Here is a 24,542-nt window from a genome sequence, read left to right as displayed (position 1 = left end):
TCACCACCTACCGCAGCGGTGCACGGTGCCGTGTGTTAATCGCCTAAATATGATGATTTTGCTTGCGCTATTTTCATCTAATCAAAATAAATGACATCTATTCTAAGCGAATCGACTACTAAAAATGTTATTTTAAGTCTTGCTATACAAGTATTAGATATCCAGGGCTTAGCCACAAACCATAACACTACCAGTAATTACCTGGGGCACGATTCTCCTAATTTTACTTAAGCAACATACGATTCACGTTCGACTGCGATCCAATCCCGACTCGATTACGATTGAAGCGTATGTGGCATTCCGCTGTTTTTTCTTTGAAATAAACGTTTTCATCCTTTTCTGTCATTCAATAATGAATCATTTTGTCTGCAAATGATTTACGATTGCAAAATGATTGTACAGCAAACTTGAGCAAACTACCGTATAGACCAGAATCACCAAAATAGCAGACCAATCGCACACCAATCAAATGTCAATCGAATACGATTGGTCTTTTATTAGTAGCAGAATGCCCGATATGGTTAAAACTGCTATTGCGATCATATTGCGATTCGATTTCTATTCGATTTTGACATTATTAACTTAGGAGAATCGGGCCCCTGATAACTTTTACGTTTACCAAAAAGTTGACTTCAGTCAGGGGACTGATACTTATGAGAAGAATTTATAAAGACGAGTATGGAAGAAGGATTGACTGAACAACCGAAACCAATTAAGGGTCATGCAAGAAAACCTTTTTTCGTATCCTTACAAAAACATTTATTTACAACATAAACAATATAACAAATTCATTTCTTAGTGAACAACTCTTGTATGGCATAAACTGGCAACCCCTTAGTCTCCGGTAAGAAAAAGAAGAAGAATACAGCAGTAGAGAAGCAAACAAAAGAGAAGAAATAAAAGACCGGGGGCAGGCCAACAGAAGTCACCAGGAGGTTGAAAACAAATAGGATAAGGAAGTTGAGAATCCACGCCCATTCCACTGCTAACATCGACATGATGCTCTTTACCTGCAAAAGAAGTACTAGGTCATCATATTTCAGAGAAGGTGTATTTGTTTAAAAATGTATTATTGTTTGTCGAATAATAAGACGTTGTTTGGTTGAACTTAGGAAATCCGGTAGAAAACCTCAAAATGCAGTAACAAAAATAAATGTAACTTGTAATTTGAGAACAGGGTAAGCGGATTTTATCAAGAAGACCCAAGAATTTTTCAAATTGTAATGGTTATGAAATACGAGTATGGGAAGTCCGAAAATGTAAATAGACTATGCAAAACAAGACATAACTGGAAATAAAAAGATGCAATGAATAATTAATTACAAATTGAGCTGGAATTACCAATATTATGATGTAGATTCTCAACGAAAAAAAATAACTTACTTCTGGTAAAAACACTTCAGCCAGCACCACAACAGGCACTGTTCCTGCTCCAAAAGTATAGAATGCCGTGAATATGTAAATGAACATGGGTATCGTCCACTTTGGGCCCCACTCCGTCAAGATCTGCGTTCCTAGTACTATGCAGCAGAAACCAGCTGCTATTGATGAGTAAATTAGAAGCGGCTGAAAAAAAAGTAAAAGCTTCGGGAATCTGGGTACATACTGTAGTATCATTTGCCATTTCTCACGTAAAATGCTTATGAGAAAGTGGTAGCCTGATATCTATCTGATAGTTGCTATATTCCTTTTTATTCAGTTCAATTAGAAACAATCAGGATTTTTTAATGTGGACTGAAAACTATTACTTGAAAACCTTTTTACTAAAAAAAAAGCATTGTCCAATCGCGTTCAAAACATCGTCATCAAAATCCCATCTTTCCAATTCTTGGCTACCAGGACTACATAACTCCAAAGAAACAAAACACAGCTCTCACCCGTCTCCCAACGACATCCGTCAGATACGCAGCAATGCTCCCGGCTATAATCACCACAACTCCCATTAGCAAACTGCAGAGATTGGGCGATATGACGTCACTGGGCACTGCTTCGGCAAATAATGGCTCTGCATAAACCTGGACTACTGGTAGCCCTTGGAACACGAACGCTACTTTAAGGATCATTATTACGAAGAATTCGCGCTGAGTTGATGGTGAATTTTCTGTAAAAAAGTTAAAATGCTTTAAAAGAATTCTGATACATTAAACTTAGGCCTAAGTTCAGCAACAACGTCTGTTTTTCTTAAAGGACTGTTCTAAATTGAACATGAAAATTCATGGTAAACAGTTGTTTTAAGAAAACTGTTTCAGTTGTGGGTGAACGTGGGTCTTGTTATATGTTTATACTTACTGAAAAACTGCCACCATGTCATTTTCTTGGCCTCCAATGTGGGACCAAGTCTTTCTTCGATCGCAGTCAAAGATTGAACGTCTGAAAGATTAAATGTGAACGATATACTTCACTATTTCTTTCAGAAGATTATGTTTTCTAGAATACATTAATAGCAAGGGAAATTACTAACCTTCTGTATTGGAACTAAAAATCCGTCGTAGTTTGTCTAATTCTTGCACCACTTCTTTGGAAATGGTCTTTTTACTTCTGTAAAATGCTATTGATTTCGCTGCGTCCTGAAATAATTTATCATCATAATATAGGTAATTTTCCAGAAAAAAAACTGATGCCGTCAATTCAAAAGCAAATAAAAAAACTAAGGTACCTACCAAAAACCTCCAAACATGATAATCTCATTCAAAAAAGCTACCAGGGCCACATAAAACAAAAGAAGTTATCATACCTCCTCCCTACCATTCGCCATGAGAGTCAACGGCGATTCCTTCAAGACCGCAAGCAGTAGCACCCCAACCACGGCCATGGTTAGACAGGCATACACCATATGTATGTATGTTAGGTATCCTCCTAGGAAATACGAGACTAGTATGCCGAAGCCGTAAAATTGCATCGGTCCTGCTGTCATTGTTCCTACAACAATAAGAAATAATTTGTACTAACTGTCATAGTCAGTGTTTCGAAAGGCAAGTTCAATTGGTGGTTCCCGGCTATCATTTGAACATTTTGGCAGTTGTTACAGACAGTCAGAAGCCAGAAAGTCTGATACGCAATATCAAGGGGTATCGGGTTGCCCGGATAACTGGGTTTAAGAGGTCAGATAGGCAGTCGTTTCATGTAAAACAGGGTATTCAGCAACCTCCGATTACACTTAACACACAAACGTGTTCTATTTATGAAAACTCTTACCTCTTATGGAGTCCTGGCTGATCTCACTGATGTAGATAGTGGTCTCCAAGAAAATAGCGAACCCTAGTCCTCCTACAAACATGGCAGTGAGGACTACTTCCACTTGTGACGTCATCGCTATTATTGACCAGGCTAGCTGAAACACAGATATCAATACAAGGTGTTGATTTGCATTTGTGCCATACTTCAGGAGGAGGACATAAAATACGTAAATAATTGATTGGAATTACAGTAGACGGGAATAGCTAATATGCACTGCTTTTTTTGTCATTGTAATGTCGTAGTATTTCAGAAGTAATCCAATTTTATGAATGAAATTAATGAATAATCGTTGCGTATGCTTTGTGTTTGCGTTTGAGTGAGGGAGCAGCACGGTTTTGAGGCCAGTAACATACGCGCCGAGTTTGAAAACGGGTAGGTGACATTGACGAATTTCCGAAAAAAAATTAAAATAAAAAAAATAAAAATTTTTTTTTGTTGATTTGGGTTGAGAATCATTAGTATAATTACGTCCTTGACTATGGCACGCGAATACGCGAATATGGCAGTGGCGAATTAACGTATAAGCACTACAAGCACGTGCTTGGGGCCCCTGTTCTCCAGGGGCCTCCATCCTCTGCTGGCGTTTCATTTTATAACTGCATTTTATCGAGATTCATCCACAATATGTCTGAAATCACAGTGCTGTTGATTGTTGTACGATCGCAGAGATTTTTTTTCAATTGTGCAGGAGCCCGATTCTCCTAATTTTACTTAAGCGACATGCGATTTACGTTCGACTCGGTTCAACCGAGATCCAATCCTGACTCGATTACGATTTAAGCGTATATGGCATTCCGCTATTTTTTCTTTGAAATAAACGTTTTTATCCTTTTCTGTCATTCAATAATGAATCATTTTGTCTGCAAATGATTTACGATTGCAAAATGATTGTACAGCAAACTACCGTATAGACCAAAATCACCAAAATAGCAGACCAATCGCAAACCAATCGAATGTCATTGGAATACGATTGGTCTTATATTAGTAGCATCTCAGAATGCCCGATAAGGTTAAAACTGCTATTCCGATCATATTGCGATTCAATTTCTATTCGATTTTGACAATATTAACTTAGGAGAATCGGGCCCCAGTTGTTATACCTACGGTTTTTTTCGGCTTCTACTCATCGTTGGGCAGTTTTAAAAGAATTAATAGGCAACGATAGCGTTTTGAAGTCGCTATCGGACACTCGTTGGGAAGCTCACGCTGTAACTACGAGTGCAATACAACAAACATATCCGAAAATTTTGGATGCTTTAGATCAGTTCTTAACCGGTTGTCCGCGGACGACTGGTGGTCCCTGGAGGCCTTCCAAGTGGTCTGCGGACCAACGTCGCGTTGACGTTGTTATCGATCTTACGTATATATCCATCTTACTTGTCCAACGAAACTTGTAGAAAGAAATGAAGGTTTGAAATGTAGCCCTTTTACGTAATTTTGGTTCTGAGTCTTAAAAAATAATCAAGAATTCTCGCTCGCTTCGCTCGCGTATTCAGAAACTGTATGTCCTCGTTTTTACATTTGCCAACAAATAAAAAGTTAAGTACCTACGTTTGGCCTACATTGAACGTAATTTTGGTTCTGAGTCTTAAAAATTATTAAAATTTCGCGCTCGCTTCGCTCGCGTATTCAGAAACTATGTGCCTTCGTTTTTGCATTTGTCAACATACAAAAAATTGGGATACATTTTACCTCCGTACGAGTAAGAAAAAAATTTCGCGCTCGCTTCGCTCGCGCATTTGTAACTACAAAGGCATCACGCTCGCGTCGCTCGGTCAATTTCTTCAACCTTCCATTCCATTCCTTCCATTTCCATTTAAGCAATAGAGGGTCTACACAGGCTCTGTGCTTAGGGCCTCAGATACTCTTAATCCGCCACTGCACGCATGCAAATCAACAGCTTGTATATAAAAAAAACTTGCTGTTAATTGCGATTTCGTAAGGATCCCTTAAACTTCCTCACTTCTAGAACTGTTTATACAGGTAAGCAATTCAGAACATAATAAAAATAGATGTTCCCCGGAGTTTGATCCGTATCCCTAGGGCTACTTTCCGCATCCGGATGAAAAGTCGCCTATGTCCTCTTTCAGCTTTCAGGTTATGCCCCAAACACTTTTCGTATCAGTAGATTTAGTAGACTTGGCATGAAAGCGTGACAGGCAGGGTTACTTTTGCATTCATAACATAAATACCTAATATATACACATATCTTTATCCTTATAACTCACCACAAACATCATAGAAGTCAACATAACAGTCTTCTTCCTCCCCATCCTATCCAACACTACCCCAGCTATGGGGTTAGCTATCAACGATCCTATGGCGGGCAGACTGCCAAACAGTGATACTTCCGCGTCTCCCATGGGTCGATGGAGCGTCGTGTTAGAAGATTTGAAGAGGAGGATGGTGGAAGATGGCCATGCCATCATGACTCCCATGTTTATGCAGGAACAGCATACTGGAATGTGATAGGTTTTTAGTAAAAATATTCTCGTTTGACTTGAAAGTGGTACAAGTTCTTTTTAGGGTTCCGTACCCAAAGGGTAAAACGGGACCCTATTGTTTTCGCTCCTCTGTCCGTCCGTCCGTCCGCCCTTCTGTCACCAGGCTGTATCTCACGAACCGTGATAGTTAGAGTTGAAATTTTCACAGATGATGTATTTCTGTTGCCGCTATAAAAACTGAAAACTAGAATAAAAAAAATATTTTATGGGGTTCCCATACAAAAAACGTGATTTTTTTGCTAATTTTTGTTCGATATCGATAACGGCAACAGCTAGATGCAGTTTTAAAAATAATGGTACGGAACCCTTCGTGCGCGATTCCGACTCGCACTGGCTGGTTTTTTAAATAAATGGGCTATGCAGCACTAAAACATTCTTTCAATCAGTCCATTAGTTCCTGAGATTAGCTTGTACAAAAAAAACTTTTCAGCTGTATAAAATGAGTATAAATAAATTACTAATACTTACATAGAGTTGTGCCGACAAGTTGAAAGAAGATGCCCATAATTTGTTATTTACTTGTCTGTTTTAGATCTTCAATCATGAGAACTCACGCTGTAAAACACAATGTTTAATATTGTCAAAATCTAAGGCCTTATATGGAACAAATATTTTAATTTAGATAATTTTTACAAATAATAAATGTTTAATGAAGGAAATAAATGCAAGAAGAGATTTAAAGAATATCGTCATTTTCATCTTCACAAAACTTGTTCTATAGTTACAAATAAGTGAAATTACAACTTTACTACTTAACGCCGTCTGCCTTTTATCGACCTATTTTTAGAAATAATAGTATTAACATACCTATCGAAGTTTTTTCAGCATTTAATTGGTATATAAATGCGTCTTGTCTCGTGTCACTAAATACTAGGCACTGTGGAATGAGGATAGACCGCCGATTCCGCATAATTTGAAACTTAGGCTATATACACAATGGCAATTTTTATAAAAGCGACACGATAGAAGTTAACAGTTTGACTTTTGCTGAATAATAAAGTTTAGATCCCATAATTATACAAAAAAAATTAACTCTGTCTACATAAGTTACATTTTCAGTACACATATCTTAATCATTTGTGGAGGTACAGAAAATAAAGAAATCTTAATTTTTTTCGTCAGTCCAATAAAATAGCAATGTTGTACTCTCTGTGAACTCCGCTTTACTTATACGCGCCTGGTACCGTAAAAAATGCATGAAAGGAATATTTACAATTACACAATTTCATGCTGAGTTAACATTTTCTATGTCCCCTTTGTCTTTATAATATCAGAATTCAATTGTTTACAAAGTATATTAAACTCTTCAATACCTTCTACTATTTTAAGAATTGACTTCCAGAAATCATAGATTCAGGATCCCACTGCCGTTCGATAGATTGGCAATGTGAGACAGAACTATATGCAACATTGTTAAAAAAATGGCCTGTAGAGGCTCCGTATGTATCAAATGTAAATAACAACAAAACCCGCGATATTTTGAAAAATGTTTTTAACGTTCTATGATCAAAATCAAGTAAAACCACAAATACCGATTTTTAAGTTGAGGTAAAGCAGCACATGTAGGCAAACATGAAAAAGTCACTCAACTGATGCTATTATATTTTTTTATGAACTATTTTATTTTTGGTGTCAATAAAAATCACTCGATTGCCGATCTAACTACTATTCCACGCATATGTATGTATGCAAAAAACGAGTTTCTGAATTCACATGTGGCTACATATTTTAAGTGACAACAAATAAACAGGTTATTATAATATCTTTTTGAATGTTCAGAAATCTGTAGGCGAGTTGAAAAATTGTGGTTTCCATAACTTTATTTAAATAAAACACAATATATTATTTACAAATACTTATGGCGTTTATTTAGATAAGAAATTCATTATAAAACCTAGCGTGATGACAATGTTTATTATCCTAGAATCTCCATTTGTTCATTGCAATTTAAGAAATAAATAAATTAAGGAATGCAATAGTCTTGTTCATTGTGCAAAATGGCTATTATATGTAAAATATTAATTGTTTTATGAAATAAGTTATTACAACTCTCTGTATTGAATAATCAAATGCATAAAAAATGCTTACCTTCTCGAAATAATACAAAATAACTTAAAACATTCTTCATTGTACAAAATCTAAGACTAAAATGTTCGTGAAAAATAATACACAAAAGAATTACTACTAAATATAGTTGACGCCAAACTTTTTGGCGTCTCGAAACCAGGGACTGAAAACGGTAAAGGTATAAGGGTATGGTACCGGTATAGAATTACGATACAGTTTTGATTTAGGGGTAGACCCAAAAAGATAGAGAATAACGGTCGTGGTACCGATAAAAAATATACCCTTACATTACTACTACCTTAACCGAAATAATTTCGGTACCCAAAAAAAATCTATGAAAGCGAGCTGTCAACGTCATTTCTTAACGAGCGCGGGCGGCAGGATACAAAGAAAACCTCAATTTTATTATTTAAATATCTAAAAAAAATAATGATACCGCAATATTACGATACCAAAATAAACCGGTACCGTTTCTTTAAGGTATCGAAATTTAAAGGTATGACGTCATACCGCTTACCGTTTTAACCAGTATTTTTTCTATTATTCAGTCCCTGCTCGAAACATCGAGCAAATCGCTGCGCAGAAACCATTTTTAACCGACTGTAAAAAAAGGTGGTTCTTAGTTTGACTTGTATGTTGGTATGTATGCTATTATTTTTGATGTTACATTTAGCGGAACCGATTTTAACGCGGTTTTTATTAGCATCATGTGCCGATAGGGGCCCGAGGTATATGGATCAAATGCGCGTATTTGTACTCGGAAATTAGTTGCAAACCGCCATCAAGTTTGGTGAGAACTGTAATGAACTTTGGTCTACGCAGGTGCATTGACTTTGATACTGAGGATCTGCCAGAATATAATCCAGATCGGCAGGATTACTGCAGATGCCAGGTTGAACAACCAATTGCCGTATAGCTGGAAAATAAAACAATTATTTTTAGTTTTCACAACTTCGCAATAATTGAGAAAAAAATTGTTTTTTGATATCAAACAAAACAGCGTTTCTTAGCTTTATTTATCTTACAAGATTTACCAGGTTGACATGAACCGAAAGAGAGTTGATACTTGAAATGTAGGTACAGATAAAAAGGAATTTCCTAAAACACTGATTTTAAGAAAAACGAGTTCCAAAGGGTACTCTTGATCATACACACAAAATCATCTTTTTGGCATTATTTTCATACTTTTTGCCCGACTGCCACGAATGGTTATGTTTTTAAGAAAGTTATGGTATTGAACAACTAGAGACAAAAAATCAAATCCAGACAAACAACAGGAAACAAAAACAAATGTTACTTTCGCCGATTTTTTTTTTTGCCTTATTAGCTGTTGCATCTGATCAAAAAGAAAGTTAAAAGTACTAGGCTAACATAAACCAAAAGAGCTACTAACCATAGAATCAACGATAGAGAACATAAGCGCCTGCATGGCTGCATCAGAGCCGCGGGCTAACATATCGAAGAATGCCTCTTCCGGGAACAGAACCTTGCTGTACCCGATCATGCATATTGATACTGCTGCTAGCGGATGAACTAAGAGGCATATTATCCGCTTTATCATGAGGTAGAATGTGCTGGAACAGATAGAAAAGTTTTTATTGACAAATTCTTTTGTATGTCACTAAAGTTTTAAAGATTTTGAGGTCGTGCTTAGCGCGGTCGGTCCATCGATGGGTGAGCGATATGAAAGTAAACTTATGTGTTTCTTAAAAGCAAGAAGCGACTTCTAGTTGTCAGACATGTCGGTAGTCGTATTATAAAAAAAACTAACTTCCGCCGGCGGTTTCACCCGCGTCCCGATGACTGTTTCCCGTAACCGGATAGTAACAAAAACTATCCTATGTCCATTTCCCGGGTCTAAGCTATCTCCCCTCTAATTCTTGAGTTATAAAATTGTAACACGACTTCCTTATTACTATGATAAAAACTTGCATTTATAATTGTAAAAGTGTAGGCTGAAGCCGATATAACCCACAATATACTTCGAAATTGTTGTATGTATCAATAAAAACTAGAAGTTGGTACCAACCTTGCCTTCCCAGCGCCATTAACCACCACGCTACACATCAAAGCCAAAGGCGTATAAACCACAGCTATGACAAACCCTAGCGAAAAGTTATGCATGCCCACACTCAAACATACAGTGGACAGCTCTATAAGCAGTAGTATGTTGACTAAAGAGAGCTCCTCATATGTTATGCGACCCTTGCGTAATAGACGCGGCATGAAGGGAGTTATAATGGTTAAAAGTACTGAAACGGCGATTAAACCGTAGAATACTGATACTTCTGATGGCTTGTCGTAGTAGTGGGCTCCTGAAATATAAATAGAGATGTTTTAGGATAGGTTATGTCTACGAGTAACAGTGCTTTCATACTGGCTATTGTTGTCATACACTCGGCTTTAGCCAAAAAAAGTCCTGTAGCGCGTTTTCAGGTGTCATACTGGTATATAGTTGTCAATCGTTGGTTGACAACAAGGGACAATCCGCTGGTGTAAAAGCGATCTCAGTCTCGAAAAAATGTTGATTATGAAAAATTATAGTCAGTCGCATATGAACGGGTTCGATTCCAAGTCAGGCAAGTACCAATGCAACATTTCTAAGTTTGTATGTACTTTCTAAGTATATCTTAGACACCAATGACTGTGTTTCGGATGGCACGTTAAACTGTAGGTCCCGGCTGACATTGAACATCCTTGGCAGTCGTTACGGGTAGTCAGAAGCCAGTAAGTCTGACACCAGTCTAACCAAGGGGTATTGGGTTGCCCGAGTAACTGGGTTGAGGAGGTCATATAGGCAGTCGCTTCTTGTAAAGCACTGGTACTCAGCTGAATCCGGTTAGACTGGAAGCCGACCCCAACATGATTGGGAAAAGGCTCGGAGGATGATGAATTGCAAATTCTGAACGCTCTGTATTTATTGGGTATTATAAATTAAAGAGTATTAATACATATTATTTTTTAAAAAGTTTATTACTATGTAAATTGATGAGTAAATTACTATGTTTAATCCCAAAAAATTATAGTATACAAATAATACCTTACCTATCTGAGTCAAAATCAAAGGACAATTCATCACAGCGTATCCAATCAAATGTACTAGGAGATAATTAGCGCCGATGTTAACCACACTCATACTCAAGTCATCTTTAGCCGCCTTCTTGGGCTTACGGACTTTTTTCACCTCTTTGATTTCATCGTCCCCTGGTAGCTCGGTATCGGAATCTTTCTCTTTGTTTTGTTTGCTTGTTTTCTTGCTTGCTGGCTTGTCTGTTTCTTCGTCGCCATCTTGTTGGATGGAAACCCATAGTGAGAGTGCTCGAATTAGCATGGCCACACATAGTAAGCATAGTGATGGCATGTATTGTCCTGGAAAAGGAATAAGGATATGTTATGTAAATTATTAGAGGAGTCACTTTTCCTTCTTCATTACTTCACGTCATTTTGTAAGATAACCTGCTAAAAGCCCACTGTTTTTGAACTCGATAGTCATAGAATTAAATAAAGTGCTCTTCAAGGACCTTCATATGGCATAGGTTTTATCACTTTAAAAAAATGGTACAAAATGGCACATGCTCTTTTGGATATATGGCGGTAGATAGCTATAATAAGCCTAATGAACATCATCTTTATTACAAAAGATGGCCAAAGACAGAATGTGTTTTTCATTAATTAATATGGTTTTTCTCTACTCACCAATAGAAATAAACCGATGCGTAGCCGCCAGCAAATAAAAGAAGTAACTCTGGTGGAATCTCTCAAGCAAGTTGTTCAGAGACCTCAATATACTCTCCAAGGCCACTCCTAGCCTGTAGAAGTTAGCTGTAGACAGTGCTTGGGCCCTAGGCGCTGTCCCCGCGGGGTCATTGGCCTCCCGACCTTCTAGGGTCACTGCTTCGATACCGAAACGGTGGAAAAGGCCGTGGTTACCGTCTGGGACCTGCAAATTATTTATTTGGCTGGTAAAGTGTCGAAAAGTGTATGTTGGTTACAAAACACCCTGTAGGCGTAAATTAGCTGATCTTCCTGTTTAATCGTTTTATATCGAACTAATGTTATAATGTCAAAGGTTGTAGGATAACGTCTTTTTCACACTGAAACTACTAAATGGATTTTGATAAAACTTAGCAGTAATACATCTTAAACATCTGAATAACATATAGGCTACTATTTATCATGGTTCGAGAAGTAGTTTCGGTCTTAAAATACCTACGTTCTAAATATCTGGGCTAACTGACTAAGGACTACTATATTATGGTCGTAGATGGTAGACTCTTGTTCTATTGCCTTGTATTTGCTTAATTGTTACTCACCCCGTCAATTTGTGTGATCACCATATCGAACATGGTACGGAAAGAGTTCATCCAGTCATCCATTTTGTTGCGCCCACGCATCCATGAGTAACTAACAAAAAATACAATTAAGAAAACAGTAAATTATCTACAATGCTAATAGTTTAGCATTTTAATATGCTATGCTTTTATATTGATGCTTTCTATCTTTTGAAGAACTAGAATAAGCCAGGAGCCAGGATAATTTAGTCAGGATGAGTCTTACTGTTTAATGAAATAATAATATTAGTGTACACATTTAGCATCTTCTTATTGTCCAAAAGGGCCAAAAAGCTGAAATCTTGCAATATACGATTCTAAAATTGGCATCTAACCTACGAAAATACCCTTTTATTTGTAGGTACGCCATACAGCAGTGTTTCTTAATAAGTAGTAAAAATACCTGTTTCTGAAAGAATGATGTATCCCAGACTTTAGACACAATTTGTGAACTAGATTCACAAGATCTAGATTTGGTAACTGACCATTCAATCCTTCTATTTTCACCTCTATGTACTCTGAAATATTAACAATAAAATAATTAGCAAAACACTAATCCTTACTATATTGGAATACGTTACTTTGTTTTGAAGGGAATATTGTAAAAGACATTTAATTTTCCCCCCACAGTTTTAGCAAAATCACTGTCTGTCTTCTATGGTTTAAATTACTGAACCAATTTTGATGAATTTTGGTGCTAGATTCGTTAGATTAAACTTGGGATAGATTTCTAGATTAATTTGATTTCGATTTGAGAGAGATTTGAGTTTCCAACCCATACATTCGTGTAGATTTCTAAGCTTACGAGTGAAACAGAAAAAAACAGTATAATTTATATTATATAACTTATAAATGGACAAGTTTACATATTTAGCAAATATCATACTATACGTTATTTCATATATGTATTTACTAGATGAACAAGCATGGAAATTGACTCACGCACGAGATATCGTCTATTTATCCAAAGATATACAAAGAAAATCATGTATGTAGGAGACACGAGTCACGTTTCTGTAAGTCACGCTTGATGGGCTAGACAATAATTATTTATGCTTACTTATAAAATAAAATTATCTAAAGCTAGAAATAAATATGTACATAAGTTCTTGCCCATAGCATCTGTCGTAGTTTACATTGTACACAAAACATAACCGTAGAAAATATAATTGTACTAGTTTAAGCCAGCGGTTTCAGACGCGTCTTGAACTACTCCGCGCAGTCAAATAAAACATACCCTTCTCCGATAAATGGAGACGTCCTGACATTTGTGCATTGAAACAAACTTCATAAGCTTAAACTCATAAGCTTCATAATCTTAATGTACTGTTAGTAGTAAATATTTAAAAGTTCCCTTTTTTACGAGTCTTTGTTTATTTCAATCAGGGTAAAATTGACAACTACTAGTTCTATATACTGAGCCTGGACGCTGACACCAACATAGTTGGGAAACGGTTAGGCAGATTATATTTTTAAATATGTTAAAATACTTACTTATTTTAGGTGTAGCAAACTCCAAATTAATAGCAGCTTGAATAGATCCGGATCTGCCTTTTAATTTACCAGGGTTCAAACACCTCTTATGGTCCCCCGTCCAATCAAATCCAGACAAATAACTTCCAAAGTCCAAGCTAGGAGTACCAGGCTTCCAGAAACTGCCAAGACTAGTGTGGAATGTTTCAGCCTCGCTCTGCAAGCCATGGTAAGCTTCTAGCCATGCCTGCATTCCTAGTTGCTCATGTTCAGTGACTAGGAAAATTATGTCCTTTGCCCAGTACTTTTGTGCTGAAATGAGGAATGTTTGTTGAGTTATTATATATTTAGTATTGAGAATTAAACTAATGTTTGACAAGAGGGTTAATTAATTTTACAAACAATTACTTTGCAATGAAACATTTTCATGTTATTTCAAAGTTCTCTGCTACTATAAAACACAATGCATATCTGTTGGCTCATGTGCCAAAATGCTACAAACGAGATAAGTATTTTGAGTCAATTTTGACCTCAAAAACTATTTAAAAAAAATACCTGTTGAAGCCAGAATTTCAAAAACATCCACTGTTAAGAACAGTTTAATGGACCATAAATTAATGTTATGTACAAGTAGTTACTTTTATTTCTGATAATAAATTAATGCAGATTTGAGATAATTCTAAAGGGTATAATTTAGGCGATCACCAAAAATATTTTTAAGACTCTAAGCTGAGGCACCAAATAAAATAAACAACTCCAAAAAAAATAAATTGACTTTATTAAAAGGGCACTAAAGTATATAATATTATGATCCAAAAAAATAAAATAACATCAGAAAAATCGCAAATCTCGCACAAATATTATTTTTGGTTCCCAAAATGGATTAATGGTCACCAAATTCTATCCAACTAAAAGATTAATATTACTACCAAAATCAAAGTTAGTGACGAAAACGAATCGCTGCAAAACCGACTCCACGTAGTCTTGTCTGCCCTACCCCTAGAGTGCAATTCAAATCCGCGTAGGCGCAGAGGGGCGAGGCGGCCTGCGAGCTGAGGCGCAGGTAGTTTTTAAGGCTCGCCGCCGCGGCTGAGGCTGGCCGGCAGAGCCGGCCAGCAAGCCGAAGCTGCGGTGGTGAGCGTGAAAACCATCTGCGACGATAAGCTCGCATGGGACCGCCGGAGCCCCGCAGTGCCGGAGCCGTGACAGAAGCCATGCTTGCTGCATGTTTCGTGCTTACATTTTACTACTGAGTTACACACAAATTCATATAACAATAAATAAGCGACGTACGTTTGGGAACCCCAGTATATTAATTGGTATTTGGGAAATATTCTAGCGATCGTTAGCTTTTTTAGTCTAACAAAAATGACCAAATTAGGAGTCATGGTATTACATACAGGCCCGCCGCTAGCTGTTTGTTCGCCCGCGTGCAAAACTGATTATGCCGCCCTACGACTACATACGTTTTGACAAAAAATATATAAGGGGGGGGCGGATCCTGGAGGTCCGGACCCCCCCGCCCATTCGTATCCATCTTACTAGTCCAACAGAAAAAAAATATGTACATGCACCGCTCTGATTGCAGAAAACCCACCTACTTTTGGATAAATAACTATTGCAATACATAACATACATTACACATAATTTATTTACTTGAAATGTTCAGAGTAACCTAAGCAGTCCTGGGTTAGCCCATAAGCAAACTAAGCAATTGCTTAGGGCATCAATGCAGTGCAATCATTACCCAAGTGGCTCCTATGTATTGAAAGATTGTGATTAACTTAAACTAACGCACTTAAATATCTAAAACAATGTTTAAAGTCAGTAACATATGTTATTTGGTGGGTTTCCCGTTGAAAACTTATAAGGCACATTTCATATGTAAGGAAGCGCGAGCGGAGCGAGCGCGAAAATTTTTTAGTCTGGGGACACAAAACAAATAAAGACCACTGTAAATTAACAAAGCAAAGTCAAAAAGTAAGATATGCACAAAAGTGAAGTGCAAAAGCCGCGAGCGAAGCGAGCGCGATTTTTTCCTTAGAGTTTTCATGAAGTAAACATATTGTCATAAAAAGCCATAACGGACGTGCGCGAAAAATTTTTTTTCGGAATTGAATGCCTCAACAATTAAACAAAGCTAATTTTTTTGGGAATGCAAAGGGTGAAACAGTCAAAATTTATAGGAGACGACCAAAGCTAGGGCGGCTTTTTCTGAAATTTTATTGGTTTAATTTTGCCGCCCCCTAAATAGCATTTGCCCCACGCTACGCCACTGGTTGATCTTAAATCGTTTTTAAGAATCTTTAATTTTGAAAATGTCCTTTCAACAGATGTACCTAACTGAAACCGGCAGTGTAAGTAATATTCTTAGCGCTATTGCTGTGTTCGGAAATATTGAAATCAAATCATTAGCAAAAAGATATTGTATTTTTTTTAATATTACGTGATAACTCGCTAGATTTGCCGCCCCCTAGGACGTGCCGCCCGCGTGCTGTGCACGCGCTGCACGCCCGCTTACGGCGGGCCTGATTACATAATTGGTAACATCTAAGTAGTGACAATATATAATATTTGGTCTAAAGTGTATTTTAAAGGCGTCCATATATTTTTTTAGTAGTCAATAATACGAAAAAATGGTTTTACCTAATAATATTTTTGGAAACGTTATTTGGTGACCATTTATCCATTTTGGTAACCGTTTAGAATTTTTTTGGTAGTAAAATAGGTACTTTTTTGGGTGGTGTTTAAACACAAGCCAATTCTAAATGGAACCCATTACTTTAACAAAACTACATTTACATCATACATGTATAGAAAGTAAATACTCACGTCTAGCAAACTTAGCAAAGGCCAACATAAGTGCTATGCCTGCCGCTGTCCCTTTCTGATGAGTAGACAAAGACCTGTATGGTGCAGTCACTACAATAGCCTCTAGAGATGAGGTGCGAGGAGCACGCAGTATGCCATACACATTGGTGCCTTTGTATACCTGAAAATTGAATATGTTTATTGAACTTATGTTTCTCCTCCAAAATTCTTGAACCTAATGAGAAATTTCCTGTAAGTTGGTAGGTATTAAAAGAGGTAAACAAATATATGAGAAAAAAATATGTTATGGTGAATAAACTCAAAAACTACCAGACCAATTTCAAAAAGAATAGTTCCCCAAAGACACTAGGTCAAACTGCAAGAAACAAGTTGGTTAAATAAGTGTAGTAAACATTCCTCCTTTCTTTATGTAAAGAAAATTTCTGTGTGTTAAGGGTCACCTGCTGCAAGTGCAATTTGTGGGAGTGTCAGACTTACTGACTAAACCCCATTGTATTCCTTTTGGAGTACTTCATGTACCAGGACTAGACTGTGGTAACTGGGGTTGGCTAAATAACCCCGTCATTTGTTGTTACTCATGTGTGACCATTTCCAGGTTCATGTAAACTTAAGAGTAAGGTTACAACTTACCTGTCCCTGTCCCAAAGGATAGTTGAGTGTGAAGTTGTGTGTGTACACTTCTAGATGTAACTGAGACATTTTCGCTACTAGCCAGGGAACTGGCATCTCGTCTAAGTCATCATATTTGTCCTGAAATATTTTATAAGTCATAATTTTAGTTTTTCAGTAGTTAAAAGATAAGCCCCTAAGACTAGGGCTGCCATCTCGAATTTCGCCAAACCCGGACAAACATTAAAAAAACCCGGACATTTGGCGTAAATCGCAATTTTTCCCCGAACAAGTACGATTTTTTTAAGCAAAGTAATACCTAATTTGTAATCCATTTACTATTAACATACACTTAAATTCAATGAGGTGCTTCCTTACATGAAAAGTGTCCGGGTTTTCCCCGGACACTTCTTGAAACCCCGCCCGGACGACCCCCGGACGGCCTCCAAACGAGGACAAATCCGGGGAAACCCGGACAGATGGCAGCCCTACCTAAGACCCACTGACTTGGCATTTTATGCTTTAATTATTATACAACTGCTATACAAACAAAACTTTAGAAATAATAGATAGATAGATAGAATATTCTTTACTGTACACCAAAGAAACATAGACAAGGACAATACAAACAAGTACGTGTGAGTACAACAGGCGGTCTTATCGCTCAAAAGCAATCTCTTACAGACAACCTTTGGATGGAGTTGATTTTAAATAGATAGATTACGGGTAGTAGGCGTACAAATAATGATTAAATAGTTATATATAAAAGTAAAAAATAAACAATACATACACATATTTAAGGATAGTTGGATGGGAGACAAAAATATAAATATAAAGAAAGTAGAGAGAGTGTTAAAGATTCAGATAATAGTTCTTCACCATACTCTTGAATACAGCAAGAGACTGTGCACGCCTGATAGATACAGGCAGTGCATTCCACAGACGAGTTGCTTGGACAACAAATGACTTGTCATAAAATGTCGAGAAATGCGGCATCTTCAGTTTTAAATTCTCTGATGACCTTAGAGACCGCGAATGCGTGTCACATACAAACTCAAAACGATCTTTAAGATAAGAAGGGGTCGTAGGGTGGAAGAGAATACAGTAGAGTAAAGAAAGAATATGAGCATTCCGACGAAGTCGTAAAGGAAGCCACTTGAGTTTAGTGCGAAATTCTGATACATGATCATATTTGCGCAAACCAAATATAAATCTTATACAAACATTTTGAAGTCGCTCAAGTTTATCTAGTTGGTCCACTCTGAGGTCGAGATAGCTGGCATGGCATAGTCAAGGATAGGAAGTAAAAGAGATTGTGCAAGCGCATATATTCTTCTTTGATTAAAACTAGATTGCAACTAAGAAATTGATGCAATGTGAACTGATGTTCTAACAGTTAAGGTACTGACATTTGAGAAAAGGAGCCTACCATGCAGTATATATTCAGTCTTTCTTATTATAGTTAAGAATCCAAATTTAAAGTGATAAATTAATAATGTACCTCTAATTCCAACAAGAATTCATTGAAGAACTGTTTCGCCGAGTTTTCCCCATTAAACTCATTTGTAACCAAGCCGGGAAGTAACGCATTTTCAGAAAAATACGTCTCGTTGTTAAACTCCTTGTTCCCTAGCATGACGAACCATACCAGGGCACCAACATAGCATAGACAGCATAGCGGACCATGCACTCTCTTGAGCACCCTCACCCATTTCACTGAACCGTACTCTGGGTCTGATAGCAGACCCATTTTGATACTATTAAAGCTAATTCAAATACTGTATTGAACTATTATTACTATTTTTCTCGTTGTAATGAAGTATTTAATTCATTTTTAACAAGAAAACAGTACGTTTATCAATAAAATCGCCGCTCGTGTTTATCAGTAAATGTCAACTAGTATTTGACATTGACAAGTTGACTGACAAGCCAACCTATACTAAATTTTTAAGCGAACTTCAGTTGTTAACCTAGCAGTTTGGGTATAAAATAAAATAACGAGTTTAAAAAATAAATAATAATCACATTTATTTATCACTTGTTCAATATTTTTGTCGTTTATACAAGTATCCATTTTCAAACATCTTTTGCACAATTTCGAAGGGCACCTTTCTTGTTTCTCTCATTGTCAAAAACGATATCAATGCAGTCATGAAACTAATGATGGAAAATAGTAAGAATACTCCATCTAAACCGAGGCTGTCCTCAGCGGGCTTGAAGACAAATAATACTGCGAAATTCGCCACGAACATGGAGCACATCACAACACCGGTGCCGAAACTGTTCATCTGCAATGAGACACAAAAAAGACACAATTAGATTCTCAAGGGAATTTGTACTATACTAAGTTTAAACAAATACGTTGTAGCCGGTCTCACCTGTGGTGGAAGAGTTTCCGCAATCTGTATAAACGGAATATTGATGGTCCCGAGATGGAAAGAAATGCAATAGAACACCATCACAAGTGGTATTCCCCACTCAGGTGCCCACGTCCAATGTAACATAGTGGCTAGGCAAGCCATGCAGCCACCTGCCATGCTGCATGTGGTCACCATTAAAATCTGAGGAGAAAAATATTATGCATTGTACCTAGACATTCGATATAGCGGGATTCTATCCTCTAATATCAGGCAATTATTAATGACATTGAGGGAGACGAAAGAGTAACTGACTTGAAAGACTTGCTCCCATCGGCATTTGTAGGCCGATTTTTGAGATTTTTAAGTAGATATAAGATATAAATCATTCTTACCCTTCTAGGAATTAAATCAACTAAGAATACAGAGAGCCCGCTGACGAAACACACAACAATTGCCAGGATAACAGAACAGAGATGTGGTGAAATACTCGGCGCTGCTTGAGCGAAGAACTGTCCAGCATACGCCTGGACCGCTATCATGCCCATACATACTGATAGGTCCATTCCTATTACGAGTAATACGAGAGCTCGTTGGGCTGACTTTGTGGTGCCTGGAATTATTGTCATAGCAAGTTAATAATGTGAGGCTTAGCTAAAATCCGGTAATCTGACGTGTTACTTGGTTACCACGTTTAGAAATTAAATTACACATTAGTTTTTTGCCTTCAACTTACAATTTAGGTATGGCAAAAAAAAAATGAAAAAATTTTTCCTGTAAACTACCAATAGTATGGCTGGCACATATCCTACCTAAATACTAAAAAGTATCAGGTAGAATATTTCTTCATTTTTCTTTTCTAATCCTGCTAACTAACTAATACATGTTATATTATAAATCTAGCTAATTCCTTTGCTTTTTAAAATACGCCAGATATCCCTTGAATGATAGATAACATTCATGCACGCATTAATTATTTTATTTGCCAGTCGCCTAAAGCTTAGCGAAGTAACATGTAGCGAATATTGTTGGCAGCACTTTCGATGATTTAACTGAATCTTTTGTAACAAATGCTCCTTTTCTACTAGGCTACCATAAAATGAAAGAGCCACAAACAACAGACGAGACAGCAAAAAAGGCGGTATTGTGCAACAGCGACTTCGCGCAACGGTGTCGTATGTGGAAAGCAAAAAGTTTCATTGTACTAGGCCAGTATGAAAACTGAGAGGTGATTGGTTGATTAAGCATTGCGCCAATAGTTTATCAAGGGGCGACGACGACATCGACGACGAGAGTCGAGAATATGAGAATACGGAGAATACCAATCCGGCATTTTGTCGACGTCAATGACGAATCAATCGACTATAAGTACTAGGAGCGCATAAAAACAAAGATTCTTGAAGTGAAACCACAGTCCATTCACCTATTCGAATCCCTGATTGTTATGTATATAGGGGGGTCTATTATGCTGATTTCCGATCATGTTTTCATACGGTTCCCACAATAATAAACAATATTGTTATTTTTATTTTATTATTCTCACCATTATGGGCCCAAAATTCCAAAATTCTTACTTTGACAAAACAAAACTGTATTATGATTTTGAACTTTGAATCAATAAAAAAAACTACCTAGGTAGTTTTAGTGCTACTTTCTGATACCAGGCAGGTAATACACGTATGTTTAAATGAACGCAGTACTCACCCATGCGCTCCACACAAATTTCATAAAAGTTACTTATCTCTTCGTACAAATAGAAGTTGAGCAATTAATTTCAGTAGTGTATTAGTATAGCGCTGATTATTTTGGAACACTGTAGGTAAATAAAGCCTACTTAAATAGTAAGTCCATATACTCTTATTTCATTGAGTACGGTTATCAACATGTTTTTTCTTTACTTACGTAATATACTCCAAGCACTTTTTTGCTCTGTAATACCATCGTTCGTAGTTTCATTTTCCTGATTTAATTGTTCTTTTTCTAAAACGGCGGAGTTTATATCTGAAAATTCTTATTTTCTTAAATATCTGTATAAAATCCAAATTGTTTTTTTTTTAATTATTACAATTAAAATTTTATTGAATTAAAAAAAGGTGTTGAGTATTTCCAAACATTGTATTAAATCGCTGGTCGGACATTCGTCAGTACCAGGCGCTTCGCTCGACATCATGCCAAGAGAAACACGAGGCCACGCCTATAAAACGAAACGTCCACTTTATAATCTATCTCTCTTCACAATGTGGTGAACTACCAATGCAAAAAAGAGATAGATATACGACTCGTTAAATGCGGGGACTTATTATGTTCTCATCCGAAATTATAAATAGGCTTACCGGTATCGTCGATATTATTTTCATTGTCACTCGATAGCTGGCTCTTCAAATAAACAATTTCGTCTAAAATTTCTTGCGTTACTATCGATACTCCGCGGTAAAATTTGAGTGATTTTATAGCTTCCTGGAAAGTAAATGCGCTTTTAGTTTGATAGTTTTAAGACGATTGAGACGAGATTAGCCTATTAGGTATTTGCCAAAAGTATTAAGCATTCCTGCGATAACGATGATGATGATGATGCGATGTGAGACTTACTTAGAATGTTCTTTTACTGTATGTTTTCGTTTATCTTTAGTTACATTTACTTACGCGTGAAACTGTCACTTAGAAATGAATACCTAAGTGTATTCTTTTTGAGCGAAATAAGTATTGTTTAACCTCAACTTAGTGTACCTACCTTTTATTAGGTGTGTGTGTAGGTACGAAATGGTTTATCTTTAGATGGTTCTCATCTTAATCATTCTTATAAAATGACATAAGTATGTATGTGGGAAACCTAACTATGAAACTGCAGGTAAATAAAGTATTTACATATCGTGGTAAAAAATAACTCACCTTCTCTCTCCCTAATCGCAACAAATATACAGGAGTTTCTTTGAGTATAAACAGTAGCAGTATATACCCAACAGCTATACTCAGATTCAGGTAGTTAATAACTGGGTAACTGCAGAACCATCCTTCAAGGTACGAGATCAGGGTACCAACATTGTACATAAAAGTCATCATTGTGAGCAGAGATCCTCGTATGGAAGTCTGACTGATTTCTCCCACGTAAACAACTCCTGTTACGATATGCAGCCCTGTTCCCATGCCGATCACGAATCGACCGATCAGAATTTGTGTTACCGATTTGGCTGTCGCGATTATTGACCATGATAGCTGAAATAAAGGGATCCAGTTTTATTTATACTACTTTTTACTTTTTCCTTATTGTTTTAAAAATACGCACTCAAGAATGTTAGGTAAATAATTTAATACCCTCAGTATTTATTTAGGATTGCTAGAGTATTAAAATACCTTCTGCATCATATTGTGTAATAATTACTTTTGACGAAACAAAATAATGATTTTTTTTTTATAGAACTTAACTAGCCGTTTCCCCACGGTTTACCGGGATAAAATATAGACTATGGTTACTCGCACAAAATGTAGCTTTCTAATGATGAAAGAATTTTTAAAACATATTTTTCCCTCTTTATAATATTAGTACTATAGATTAGAAGGTGTTATACTTACTGCATAACAGAGTCCACTTAGTATTGCCGTGCGTTTTCTACCGATTTTATCGGCAATGTATCCCACAACTAAAATAGCTGATAGGGACCCCAGCATAATAATGGAAGATATGAGATTTCCATCATTTTTTGTTATTCTATATCCTATTGGTGAGTCTTCGCTTTCTAGCATTAGTAGTGCGTAGGAAGTCCATGTGTTGCCAATAGCTATCATGAAACTTGGCATGGAAACTGTAGCAGAAATGTGTTTTTTTATTAGCTTAGTATATTTAGGTATAAGTAAGTGTTTAACATTTACGGCCCTGAGTACAAAACATTAGGTAAACACTAGTGGATTTTGTTTTTGACCGCAAACAGATTTTATTCTATACAAACGTTCTGTGTGAAAAAGTCTTCATTGGTCGCCTGTAAGCCTATTTTAACTAAATTATTTAAGTACCTGCCCATTCAGATATTAAAAATAGTTTAAGAAGTTTTCTTATTTTCCTATTCAAAAAATAATTTTATCATATGTAATTATCCATTCAAAGTACACAATATAAGTATAGGTAAGTATTATGAGCGTTGATTTGTAATACTTACCTACAAACAAGTTCAAGGGTAGGTATTACTATTTATCTTTGCTTTGTATCTACATGTAAATACAAATACTACTACATGTGAGACGTATCTTACCAATAAATGTGCAACACGTGTGTAACACGTGCTTAAATATTTTTTTTAAGTTTATGAAAAATATAGGAATCCTACACATACCTACAGAGAAAAGAGGAAAAAAACTCTTAAAAAAAAATAAAACCGACTATAAACGCAATATTTTCCTCAGTCTAACAAATACTATTTTTAAAACCCCATCAAAACAGTTTCAGCCAAACACGAGATAATCGCGCACAAACACATATATCCTACCTAAGTACCTACTGGTGGAACTGAGAACCTCCATTTTTGAAATCATTTAAATATGTATGTAGAACAATCAAATAGGTAGTATTTTTTTAGGTACCTAACATTAACATAAAAATTAAAACTTACGTAAAAAAGCCACTAAAATCTGCACTAGAATGGAATTCATTTTGTTTCAGTACCAATAAATCCGTTTACTCCAAATTCCGATAATAATTTATTTTTCACACATTACAACTTTAACTATAACAAGTAATTAACACTTTTTAATTGATATAGCGAAAATTTAAATTAATAAATTTAAAAAAAAACATAAATTAATAAATATTCACGTAAATATTAATAACCTTAGCCTTTAGGTGACTACCCTACGAATACAGTTGCATAAATACTCGTCCATTTTATTTATATGAAAATTATCAAAGAATAGATAAAACTAAACCTTCTTCAAATATAATAAAACGTTACATCTCTGTCTGTCTATCGTGAGTTTGCGTAAAAAGTAAAGATTTGTAGCATCATCTTTCCAAATTGCGTGTTTTTTTGTGAAGTGACATATAACGATTACGCTCTTGATGCACTAAGAGGAGTCTAATGTATACCAATGATATAATTATAATTATTTAAACCAACTATGAGTACTCAAGATAATAAAGAGGA

At 36.3% G+C, this 24,542-nt stretch overlaps 3 protein-coding genes across 3 annotated transcripts; all 3 read right to left on the bottom strand.

Annotated features, from left to right (window-relative positions):
• Positions 1 to 742: 742 nt before the first annotated feature.
• Positions 743 to 6,296, bottom strand: LOC124641455 (facilitated trehalose transporter Tret1-like). The gene is made up of 9 exons (XM_047179520.1): positions 6,210 to 6,296; positions 5,466 to 5,695; positions 3,196 to 3,331; positions 2,735 to 2,919; positions 2,462 to 2,567; positions 2,290 to 2,370; positions 1,878 to 2,101; positions 1,384 to 1,566; positions 743 to 1,010 (listed from the first exon to the last, which is right to left on the bottom strand). Exons 1-9 carry the CDS (start codon positions 6,244 to 6,246, stop codon positions 789 to 791), a joined length of 1,404 nt encoding a protein of 467 aa, XP_047035476.1. The 5' UTR covers positions 6,247 to 6,296; the 3' UTR covers positions 743 to 788.
• Positions 6,297 to 7,583: 1,287 nt separating this feature from the next.
• Positions 7,584 to 18,953, bottom strand: LOC124641434 (glycosylphosphatidylinositol anchor attachment 1 protein). Its single transcript, XM_047179504.1, has 11 exons — positions 18,555 to 18,953; positions 17,075 to 17,194; positions 16,445 to 16,604; positions 13,634 to 13,924; positions 12,543 to 12,657; positions 12,122 to 12,212; positions 11,505 to 11,748; positions 10,854 to 11,177; positions 9,838 to 10,123; positions 9,202 to 9,382; positions 7,584 to 8,724 (listed from the first exon to the last, which is right to left on the bottom strand). Exons 1-11 carry the CDS (start codon positions 18,801 to 18,803, stop codon positions 8,623 to 8,625), a joined length of 2,163 nt encoding a protein of 720 aa, XP_047035460.1. The 5' UTR covers positions 18,804 to 18,953; the 3' UTR covers positions 7,584 to 8,622.
• Positions 18,954 to 19,055: 102 nt separating this feature from the next.
• On the bottom strand, positions 19,056 to 24,257 carry LOC124641346 (facilitated trehalose transporter Tret1-2 homolog). Its single transcript, XM_047179403.1, has 8 exons — positions 24,012 to 24,257; positions 22,981 to 23,210; positions 22,300 to 22,623; positions 21,744 to 21,867; positions 21,313 to 21,411; positions 19,806 to 20,023; positions 19,432 to 19,614; positions 19,056 to 19,341 (listed from the first exon to the last, which is right to left on the bottom strand). The coding sequence occupies exons 1-8, from the start codon at positions 24,049 to 24,051 to the stop codon at positions 19,096 to 19,098; spliced, it is 1,464 nt and encodes a 487-aa protein (XP_047035359.1). The 5' UTR covers positions 24,052 to 24,257; the 3' UTR covers positions 19,056 to 19,095.
• Between the last annotated feature and the right edge of the window lie 285 nt (positions 24,258 to 24,542).

Source organism: Helicoverpa zea, chromosome 22, assembly GCF_022581195.2.
Source record: "Helicoverpa zea isolate HzStark_Cry1AcR chromosome 22, ilHelZeax1.1, whole genome shotgun sequence".
In the NCBI taxonomy this organism is placed as follows: domain Eukaryota; kingdom Metazoa; phylum Arthropoda; class Insecta; order Lepidoptera; family Noctuidae; genus Helicoverpa; species Helicoverpa zea.
Note: the sequence above shows the minus strand (reverse complement) of the source record. Positions and strands in the feature narration are given on the sequence as shown.

Excerpts from the sequence above, each read along its gene's own strand:
- LOC124641455 (XM_047179520.1), bottom strand. The coding sequence starts at position 6,246 with ATGGGCATCTTCTTTCAACTTGTCGGCACAACTCTAT. Across the intron at positions 5,696-6,209 it reads ACTTGTCGGCACAACTCTAT|TATGCTGTTCCTGCATAAAC; the intron begins GTAAGTATTAGT and ends ATCACATTCCAG. Across the intron at positions 2,102-2,289 it reads GACATGGTGGCAGTTTTTCA|AAAATTCACCATCAACTCAG; the intron begins GTAAGTATAAAC and ends ACTTTTTTACAG.
- LOC124641434 (XM_047179504.1), bottom strand. The coding sequence starts at position 18,803 with ATGGGTCTGCTATCAGACCCAGAGTACGGTTCAGTGAAATGGGTGAGG. Across the intron at positions 12,213-12,542 it reads CATCATTCTTTCAGAAACAG|TTACTCATGGATGCGTGGGC; the intron begins GTATTTTTACTA and ends ATTTTTTGTTAG. Across the intron at positions 11,178-11,504 it reads GCATCGGTTTATTTCTATTG|GACAATACATGCCATCACTA; the intron begins GTGAGTAGAGAA and ends TTCCTTTTCCAG.
- LOC124641346 (XM_047179403.1), bottom strand. The coding sequence starts at position 24,051 with ATGAATTCCATTCTAGTGCAGATTTTAGTGGCTTTTTTAC. Across the intron at positions 21,868-22,299 it reads TGCGATTAGGGAGAGAGAAG|GAAGCTATAAAATCACTCAA; the intron begins GTGAGTTATTTT and ends TTTACTTTCCAG. Across the intron at positions 20,024-21,312 it reads AAGTGCTTGGAGTATATTAC|GCACCACAAAGTCAGCCCAA; the intron begins GTAAGTAAAGAA and ends CAATAATTCCAG.